At 42.3% G+C, this 11,240-nt stretch overlaps 1 protein-coding gene across 1 annotated transcript; it reads right to left on the bottom strand.

The window, feature by feature from the left end:
• Positions 1 to 6: 6 nt before the first annotated feature.
• On the bottom strand, positions 7 to 7,522 carry LOC118394589 (integral membrane protein 2C-like). The gene is made up of 6 exons (XM_035787917.1): positions 7,298 to 7,522; positions 4,130 to 4,267; positions 3,643 to 3,831; positions 3,137 to 3,247; positions 2,477 to 2,630; positions 7 to 1,603 (listed from the first exon to the last, which is right to left on the bottom strand). The coding sequence occupies exons 1-6, from the start codon at positions 7,388 to 7,390 to the stop codon at positions 1,512 to 1,514; spliced, it is 777 nt and encodes a 258-aa protein (XP_035643810.1). The 5' UTR covers positions 7,391 to 7,522; the 3' UTR covers positions 7 to 1,511.
• Positions 7,523 to 11,240: the final 3,718 nt, after the last annotated feature.

The following is an 11,240-nucleotide window of genomic DNA, read 5'->3' as shown; positions in this document are numbered from 1 at the left end:
TCAAAGGATGTTTTACATGTTTATTTATTAGGTAGTAAGATAAGCTATTACAAGCTAAATGACTGTACAGCATGGCGAGTCAGAAGGGGACAGATCATGAAAGCCTATATCATACAGTAGGTCCCCTTTAAAACAGCAACAGAATTTCTCTATATCATACAGTAGATCGATTGTAAAAAAAAAAGTTTAAGAGAGAGAGAGGCATGCAATAGAGAGATCGGCTACAAGGACTCAACTGCAGACAAGGCGGCTGCATCTAATTCTCCACCCTTCTCTTGAAGTGTGCACTTGCACACTCCCTCTCAGAATCAGGACGTAGCCAGAAAGACACACCGAAAGAAAGAGTTCAACTCTAAAACTTATCCAAATGTACAGATGTAGGATTTTAATTTGAGCCAGTTTTCTACAGAAAGAAAATAATCCTGCAGCAACAGGAAATGTAAATTATATGTTTTTGTAGGTGTTGATACATTTTCTGTAAGGGAAAATCAAGTCTGACATTTCAAACTTCAGAAGCCTTTTTTAAACCTCAAATACACAAGTTTTACATTTCAGGAATGTTCTTCTTGATCAAATTAAGAGGCTACATCTGTAGGTAATCTATATATGCCTAAGTAACACACTCAGGACTCAACATAGCGTTAGTGACTATAAATTTGGTTCCGTTGGCCTGTCCAAAGCACTGCTACTTTATACAGTCTAAAGCCATGTGAGACCCAGAGAGTCAACCAGTGGAAGATACCACAAGAGGGACAAACCATAGAGAAATTATCACTCAATCACAAAAGAAGCTCAGATAAAAATCTATGCACATTTGAATATGAAATCCAAGAAAAATCCATATACAGTATATATTGCTTATAGGAACGATGCAGAATACATACACAAACAATTGATGATTTAAATTGCAGGCGAAAAAAAACATCTAAAATATGAGGTATGTTTCGGTATTTCTGGACATCCAAAACAAGACATCATCATGGGTTCATTTGGTTGAACCGAGAGACAAATAGAAACATGTGTGTGTGCACAACACACGCAGCATCGTAACGCCCAATTCTCCTCACTGTCACACACACTGCACATGGTTAGAAGTACTATACAGAAAGGACTAACTCAATCTGAATCGATTGAAGTAAAAATGTAAGACAACTCATCTGATTATGCTGGCGTCACCTTCAAATCAATACAAATAAAAAACATCAGTGCAACAACATGACATGAAATCCCAAACAAAAAAGCTACATATTCATTGCATTACCGACATTATCGAAATATACAGATCATTGGAATACAAAAAACAAACAAATAATAGAAACAACACCAGAGCAGTAAACAACAATTCAACTTGGGACAAAAAAGGAATAAAAAAACAACATTCAAATAAAAAACTATTGGACAAACACATGCTTTTTAAAGTGCAATATAAAGCCTAAGGGTTGCGCGAGGTATGGTTTCAGAGTGGGCTTGGTGGTGTAGGGTGGCCATCTTGCCATCTTCTTTCTCAGTATTTAGACCCTGTCGCAGATCACTGTCTCAACGACAAAGGTGTTCTCAAAGTGGCGGATGCTGTGGCAGTTCCTCGCCTCACGCTTGTTGATGCCTGGAGGAGGGAGAGAAGAGGTAAGCTTACACACAGTTTTATGTGTCATGTTCAATGATGTTATACTTATGATATATGATCCATAGGGTTTGGGATATCTATGGTGCTATTGCTTTGCTGGGTTACAGAGGTAACTCCCCATATGTCAACGTACTAGGTGCCTAATAACCATTATGGTATCATCCTCTGAAGACTAGATGTTGAACAATATAAACAGTTGAGGGGGATCCCACTGCCTACCTCACTGTTACCATGACTACCAGTACCAGCCTCATCTTGGATCAATGTAGTTGCTCGTCAGCCCATATATGTGCTCAGAGGAAGCATGTGACATCAATGCTCTGGTTTTACAACTCGCCAATCACAGAGGCTCATGGAGCACATCACTACTACGCATCACTTCCTCCCCCACGCATGCTGTCTGATCATTGGAGCTGCGTGGTGTGTTGGAAAAATGACTCACATGCACACACACACGATGGTTCTGACATGGTGATCAAGAAGGATCTGTGCATGGAGGTCACTTAGAACTCATACAGTGGGAGGCAAGCGCCTGGCAGAGCCCACACACTCTCACTCTCTGAGCCAGCACAGGAAGCACCGATATGGACCTAGCCATCTCAGTTTCCTCTGTGATGAGGGGTGTCACCAGACAGTCAGCCAGCCCATGGATCCAGACAGACACAGTGACTACTGTGAAACACACAACCCTTTGTTCTCCTCTCCTTTGTGCAGGACAGGAAGAGCCTAACTGATGACCTAGTACTTACATGCATCTCATGTTGATAAGGACATCTGTGTGTGAAAGTGTATGTGGATGTGTGAGACAGAAGGGAAAATGATGTGTTGTTGGTGTGTGTGTGTTGTACTTACGTCGACGTGCGTCGCGTCGGCGTTTGAGGCGGTAGGTGTCTTTGCCGTAGCAGAGCCGGTGGATGAAGGGCCCCAGCGGTCTCATGTTCCTCACCCTCCCCGTCACCACCATCTCCTCCTGGATAATGTAGGTCTGGGGCAGATAAGTCCCCTTCTATTGGAGAGGGAGAGAAACACAAACACACATTAGTACAGGGATCATCAACGAGATTCAGCCACGAAACTGATTTTTATTGAGCGGATGTTCGGGGGGCCCGAAACATAATTACATATAATATGTAGACTGTAAATTGACCACAAGAATCCCAAACAGATTTAATGTTTGATTAAAACAATCATTTCAAATCTTGCTTACATTTGTATACGATCATGTCATATCTCTCTATTATGCATGGGACTACTTAGGAACAGACTACTTAAATTAAAATCACTTGGAGCTGATTTCGTGTTTATTTTTTACTGTATACAAAGTTCGGCCCGCGTGCCGCCAGTTGGAAACCCTCCGTTAGTACAATGCCCTTCACAGGACAGACGGTACACATGGCTGCAATGTCCTTTTGTATAATAAATATACATGGGCAGACTGTCCCTCTGATGGACAGCCACACACAAACAGTTTTCCTCTGACAGACCTAAACCAGATACAACACAATAGCGTACCTTGACGTTGACCAGAAGCTCCCAGAGGTTCCTTGGTGGCATGACCAGGGTGGTGTTGAGCTCAATCACGTAACACTTGTCCAGGGCAATGTCATGGTACACAGTCAGACCCTGGAATTATAAATGACAACAAAACATTAATCATGTCTTTTATTTAAAAAATAAAAAAACTTTTGTTCATTTAGTAATGATTTTCATAACTTAAAACTGCATTCTTGGTTAAGGGCTTGCTGGTTAAGGGCTTGCATTTCACAGTAAGGTCTACATGTGTTGTATTCGGCGCATGTGACAAATAGAATTAGATATTTATTTTCACTCCAGTATGCTAACTAACAGAAAAGATCACATAAAACGTTCATTGCCTTATAGACCACTGACCCTAATAGACATGTCCTTCAGAATCCTATTCTCATATGTATATCAATGGGCAAGCATTTGGACACAAAATGGCCACCTCATATCACACTACACAATGAGTGTGTGGGACAGCCATAGGGATGACTTACCCTCTGGAAGTCATGGATGATGTCTGCGGGGTCGCTCCCTCCGAAGTGGGGCACAGGCACGCTGATCTGCTCGTAGTTGTCGTCCAGGAAGATGCCCACGTTCTCCTCCAGCTCCTGTCTGCCGTGCAGGGGGGCGTACACAGAGTCCTCATACAGAACCCTGCAGTGGAACAGGCTGTCCTCAGGAATCTAGAACACACAGAGGGAGAACAGAGCAGAACAGGGTTAGTATAGTCATGGGGATATCCATCTGTGGTATATCTATAGCATGCATAATTTCTTCAATCAGAACCAATCTGTCTATATGATTGAACATGTGAGGTATGATGTAATAGTAGCTACTACTGGCAGTTGTACAGTAGTATAGTGTAGTATAGTTGTAAGGTAGTATGCAAAAATAGTATAATATCTGACCTGTGGTATAAAATAGGAGGTACTAGTGGTAGTTGTATAGTGGAGTGCAGAGTGGTGCAGTATAGTAGTATACCTGTTGTATGAAGTAGTACCGGTAGACGTATATGGAGGCCAGCACCAGTCCTGACATGAAGACCACCAGGCCAAAGGTGAGACAACACAGCCCGTTCAGATGAGACTGCTTTGGCCTCCGGGGAAGAACCAGCTCCTCCTGGAGAAAGAAACAATACACAGGTCAGACCTACAGGCCAATGTCAGATAAAATTATTAAACTTAAGAGTTAATTAATCAAATGGCCAACCAGACTATTTACATTGCCCCCCCTTGTTTATACACTGCAGCTACTTGTTGTTTATTATCTATGCTTAGTCACTTTACCGCTACCTACATGTACAAATTACCTCAACTAACCTGTACCCCCGCACATTTACGCGGTACTGGTACCCTCTGTATATTACCTCTATTTTGTTATGCAATTTTATTGTGTTACTATTTTATTTTTTTACCTTAGTTCATTTAGTAAATATTTTCTTAACTCTATTTCTTGAACTGCATTATTGGTTAAGGGCTTGTAAGTAAGCATTTCACAATAAGGTCTACTACACCTGTTGTAGTCAGCGCCTGTGACAAATACAATTTGATTTGATTCATCAGCAAGATGCTCCCACTATGAAAGAGCAGTTTCCGTTTCACTCGATGTTGGTGGTAATAGATAAGCAGATAGTCACATTGATCAGAGCAGAAATAAATTGTTTTATAATATAGGCTGAAGGCTAGAGATGCAGAAGATGCCTTGTCATCCCAACTGCCCACCCCCAGTCTCTCAGCCCTACCGTCAATCTGTTTGCTATTAGCGACACACTACTCGCTACCTAGAAACGGTACCCACACACAGTTGCTAGGGACTATGGAGGAAACCAAAGGGGATGAGGCAGATTGCGTTGTGCTTGCCGAGTGATGGCGAGGGAGGCTGTCACGGTTGTCTGGGAGTTCTATTCTTAGGATTCGACTTCCACATGCCCTACTTGTAGCTGTGACAGCGTTACATTACACACACCTCCAGTGGGAGGGAGTGATCACAGTGATTGCGTGGAAGTGGAATCTCAAGCCAGATTTGGTATTAATAATCCTTATACACACACATACAGATTTGGTATCCACACGTCTCCTTTACGAGCATCCCCTGTCTCCCACCTCCCTACATGACGTCAAAATCATAACCATGTCATTCATTTGAGTTACACAATCTCACACCTTCAGATTGGGACTTGCCAAACACAAATGTATACTGAACAAAAATATATAAATGCAACAATTTCAAAGATTTGACTGAGTTAAAGTTCATATAAATAAATCAGTAAATTTAAATAAATGCATTCGGGCCTAATCTATGGATGTCCCATGACTAGGCAGGGGTGCAGCCATGGGTGGGCCTGGGAGGAAACTTGGGATGGGGAGCCAGGCCAGCCAAACAGAATGAGTTTTACATACAGAAATATTAGCCCCTTCCCCTGTTGTGTGACAGAACTGCACATTTTAAAGTGGCCTTTTATTGTCCCCAGTACAAAGTGCACCTGTGTAATGATCATGCGGTAATCAGCTTCTTGATATGCCACACTTGTCAGGTGGATGGATTGTCTTGGCAAAGCAGAATGCTCACTAACAGGGATATAAGAGCGTCTGCTAAATGACTTAAATGTAATGTAATGTAATATAAAAGAAAACGTGTGCACAACATTTTAGAGAAATACACTTATTGTGCATATGGAAACTAAAAGGGATTTTTTTTTTCAGCTCATGAAACATGGGACCACCACCTTACACGTTGCGTTTATATTTCTGTTCAGTGTAGTTCTACGTCAGATCTAGATTTGATCTTACTTGAGCTAACTAATCTGACTAGTGAAATACAGCCTAATTTCTAGAGCCTAGAAACTTACATTCATTTGGGGGTCATAATCAAGTCACTGTTGACCATTTCTGAATCTGATGGATGAGGGTAGAGTTATCTAGCTCCTACAGTTGCTTAGATTGACAATTCAACTGCAAAGCTGTAAATGCATGGATTCTGTCACTTGCAGAAATACAATTCAATGTTCAGCATAAGTTTCAGATTTACTATGAATTGTATTAGCATGCCTGACAATATCCCATCTCGGTGCACTCTAATGACAGACAGACCTATAACTGTGATGTCAGTGCTAACATATTGAGCAGCTTCATATAGACACAACAGTGTGGGAGGCTTTCTATGCAAATGCAGTATGGCCACCCTTTTAGCAGCTCCCTGACAGCTGTAACCAAATGCATATTTCTTATGACTCCCTCAACAAGTGTCACTTCCTTTCCTCATCTCCTTTATCCGATTTAAAAGTAGAAAACAGATGAAAGCCAACCAAAGTATGACTTTCTTCTAGCATATTGCACCTGGGAAGTATTTTTAGATCAGTGCAGACTGCATAGATGAGGGCAATGACACAAGGAAAGGAAATCCCACTACACTATTGAAATACATGCACCCTTATTTATAAAAACAGCCCAACTGCGCAGGTGCCCCTTACGCGCTACCTGCTGGATTTGCTGGGGAAAAACACCTCGGTGACGTAACCATAACGCAGCGATAACGTCCCCATTTGTTTGCACAATTTACAGACTGTCGAGAAGATTCAACTTCCCAATATCAACATAATAACGTGTTGTCTTGGAAGTTGTAGATAAACATAGTAATTGCTCGAGTAGCATGGTCAAGGATAGCCAGCCTACGATTCGTGGTTACGTCTGCTGCACACCGAGTTATCTGCAGTGTCCCCAGCTAGCCTCACAAGGTGACGTAATGTCAACATCCTCGGGCTTCGCTGGCTGGCTTGTATCGATTTTAATTGGTTAGGCTACTTTGTATGCGTGTTTCCAGCGTTTCACAGCAGCAGTGTGTGTGTATACTTTCTAGTAACAGTAGTAGTAACACATGATACTGTAACAGTAGCCTAAATGATATCGTGGAAACCTACTATGCAAATTAGTCTACAAATGATGTTATGGGCTCTTTTGGACAATATTTTGCAATTTACATCAACGCAATCATTAGGCTACATGAACAAATAGTGAACGATTGAACTATAACGCAAATAAGAAAACATAGCCCTGATATAATCTAATTATTGCATTGGTCAGCAAAACATCCCTATTTTACCCCAACGCTGTCAATACATCATGGAACAAAGAAAAGAGACGCTGAACTCACGTGTTCATAGGGCATGAGAATCTCGGCTTTGTCTCCATCGAGCTCCTTCTCTGGTTTCTGCGCAGTGATCGGCTGGAAAGTTATCTTCACCATCTTTGTATGTTTTATCTTTTTCACTACACTGACTTCCTCATTCGACACTGGTAGATTATATAGTTGCACTGTTCTCTCGCCCCCGTCGTATCAGGCTCCTCTCTGACCTCAGATGAGCGTAGCTGTGACGAACAATTCTGTGTAGGACTCGGAAAAAAAATCAGACCCGAATCGCTTTTCAAAGTAAGAGTGGACATCCATTTGGCTTGATCAACATGTTGCTTTTATTAACCTGTTGTCGATGTTATTATGTTTTATAATAATTTGATTGATGTTTGTATCGATATTTCTGGACTAAAAACAATGTTGCACCTGAATTCACTGCATGAATTCGATTCAAAAATAGGGGTTTATTTGTGAGATTCGTTCAGGGACTTTTATTTTGAAGTTTTGCACCAGATATGGGTATAACTTCCTTATATTATTTTTAGCGTTTTTTCTCTGCTGATTTTCCTCAATAGGCTCTGATATTCCGGAAGTCTATAATGATACTCATATACAGGAGTGATACTCAAATTATCTCTTTAATGACGGGAAATTGGATATGTGAGAGTATGTGAATCTAACCACACATTTATAATCAGGGGTTCCCACCAGGGGTACTAGGACCCTTGGGGGTACTCTGCCCATCCACAGGGGTACTTGAGAAGACTCTTGAGACCACAGGCTTACTGGTAAAATACACATGAGGGGGTACTTTAGGGGAACTCCGGGCAGAGCAAAATTCAGTTGGTATAGTAACTGATAAGGTACACTGACCTAAGCTATATAAGGTGTGATGTCACACTGTTGAAAAAGTTGTGGTAACACTTTATTTGGTTTAAGGGCTGTTTTATTCTTATAAAGGCCATATCGTATGTGCATCTTCCTACTGAGCAGTAATGAACTATTCATATGAGATAATAACAACCTCTCTAGCAGTGTATGAGATGTCTGTATGTCTGTCAGATCTGTAGAGAGGAATAGAGCACAAATGGAGAGAAAACAATATTATCTCAAATTAATTGTACACTTCTCAATAAACAGAAGCATGGATGGAGCCCATGTGCCCAAGGATGAACAGGCCTACAGTAGAATACAATGTAGATAAGACATTCCTTTAGCCTATTCAAGACTGAAATAGGACTGGAATGAAATGTGGCACATTTTCCAATTCAAACTTGGCCTAAATGACTACAGACCTGTAGCACTCACGTCCTCTGTAGCCATGAAGTGCTTTGAAAGGTTGGTAATGGCTCACATCAACACCATTATCCCAGAAACCCTACACCCACTCCAATTTGCATACCGCCCAAACAGATACACAGATGATGCAATCTCTACTGCACTCCACAATGCCCTTTCCCATCTGGACAAAAGGCCTTCCTGAAGACAAACAATAATGTTAACTTTCACTGCTATGCGGATGACACACAGCTGTACATTTCAATGAAACATGGTGATGCCCCAAAATTGCCCTCGCTAGTAGCCTTTGTTTTCAGACATAAGGAAGTGGATGGCTGCAAACCTTCTACTTTTAAACTCGGACAAAACAGATGCTTGTGCTAGGTCCCAAGAAACAAAGAGATCTTCTGTTGAATCTGACAATTAATCTTAATGGTTGTACAGTCGTCTCAAATGAAACTGTGAAGGACATCTGCGTTACTCTGGACCCTGATCTCTCTTTTGACGAACATATCAAGACTGTTTCAAGGACAGCTTTTTCTCCATCTATGTAAGATTGGAAAAATCCGAAGCTTTCTGTCCAAAAATGATGCAGAAAAATGAATCCATGCTTTTGTTACTTCTAGGTTAGATCACTGCAATGCTCTACTTTCCTACCCGGATAAAGCACTAAATAAACTTCAGTTAGTGCTAAATACGGCTGCTAGAATCCTGACTAGAACCCAAAAATTGTGTCATATTACTCCAGTGCTAGCCTCCCTACACTGGCTTCCAGTCAAGGCAAGGGATGATTCCAAGGTTTTTACTGCTAACCTACAAAGCATTACATGGGCTTGCTCCTACCTATCTCTCTGATCTGGTCCTGCCGTACATACCTACATGTACGCTACAGTCACAAGACGCAGGCCTCCTAATTGTCCCTAGAATTTCTAAGCAAAGAGCTGGAGGCAGGGCTTTCTCCTATAGAGCTCAATTTTATGGAATGGTCTGCCTACCCATGTAAGAGACGCAAACTCGGTCTCAACCTTTAAGTCTTTACTGAAGACTCATCTCTTCAGTGGGTCATATGATTGAGTGTTGTCTAGCCCAGGAGTGTGAAGGTGAACGGAAAGGCTCTGGAGCAACGAACCGCCCTTGCTGTCTCTGCCTGGCCGGTTCCCCTCTTTCCACTGGGATTCTCTGCCTCTAACCCTATTACAGGGGCTGAGTCATTGGCTTACTGCTGCTCTTTCATGCCGTCCCTAGGAGGGGTACGTCACTTGAGTGGGTTGAGTCACTAATGTGATCTTCCTGTCTGGGTTGGCGCCCCCCCTTGGGTTGTGCCGTGGCGGAGATCTTTGTGGGCTATACTCGGCCTTGTCTCAGGATGGTAAGATGGTGGTTGAAGATATCCCTCTAGTGGTGTGGGGGCTGTGCTTTGGCAAAGTGGGTGAGGTTATATCCTTCCTGTTTGGCCCTGTCCGGGGGTATCATCGGATGGGGCCACAGTGTCTCCTGACCCCTCCTGTCTCAGCCTCCAGTATTTATGCTGCAGTAGTTTATGTGTCTGGGGGCTAGAGTCAGTTTGTTATATCTGGAGTACTTCTCCTGTCTTATCCGGTGTCCTGTGTGAATTTAAGTATGCTCTCTCTAATTCTCTCTCTTGGAGGACCTGAGCTCTAGGACCATGCCTCGGGAATACCTGGCATGATGACTCCTTGCTGTCCCCAGTCCACCTGGCTGTGCTGCTGCTCCAGTTTCAACTGTTCTGCCTGCGGCTATGGAATCCTGACCTGTTCACCAGACGTGCTACCTGTCCCAGGCCTGCTGTTTTCAACCTTCTAGAGACAGCAGGAGTGGTAGAGATACTTTTAATGATCGGCTATGAAAAGCCAACTGACATTTACTCCTGAGATGCTGACTTGCTGCACCCTCGACAAATACTGTGATTATTATTATTTGACCATGCTGGTAATTTATGAACATTTGAACATCTTGGCCATGTTCGTTTATAATCTCCACAGCCAGAAGAGGACTGGCCACCCCTCATAGCCTGGTTCCTCTCTCGGTTTCTTCCTCGGTTTTGACCTTGCTTCAACACCTGCATTGCTTGCTATTTGGGGTTTTAGGCTTGGTTTCTGTACAGCACTTTGAGATATCAGCTGATGTACGAAGGGCTATATAAATACATTTGATTTGATTTGATGGCAAGCGGTACCGGAGTGCCAAGTCTTGGAAAAAAAGGCTTCTCAACAGTTTTTACCCCCAAGCCATAAGACTCCTGAACAGGTAATCAAATGGCTACCCGGACTATTTGCATTGTGTTTGCCCCCCCAACCCCTCTTTTTACGCTGCTGCTACTCTCTGTTTGTCATATATACATAGTCATGTACATACTACCTCAATTGGGCAGACCAACCAGTGCTCCCGCACATTGGCTAACCGGGCTATCTGCCTTGTGTTTGGACAGCATATGCAATGGCCCACAATTAAACTTGAAATACACGTAAAGGTGACTAATGACATACCATGAGAATTGTCTGTGACTGTTGCAAGAGGCTAATGGCATTTGGCAATTGGTTGTTATGAGGCTAAGTGCTTGTTTGAGTTGTAAGGTATGGTGAGTAGGCCTACGATATAAAACATTTATAGGACACATTCAAAATGATCCTTTATGTATTTTTTTTACTTAGCGTTTTATATTAGC

The sequence above is a fragment of the Oncorhynchus keta genome, chromosome 15 (assembly GCF_023373465.1).
Source record: "Oncorhynchus keta strain PuntledgeMale-10-30-2019 chromosome 15, Oket_V2, whole genome shotgun sequence".
Taxonomy (NCBI): Eukaryota; Metazoa; Chordata; class Actinopteri; order Salmoniformes; family Salmonidae; genus Oncorhynchus; species Oncorhynchus keta.
This window is presented reverse-complemented; position numbering and strand designations above follow the sequence as displayed.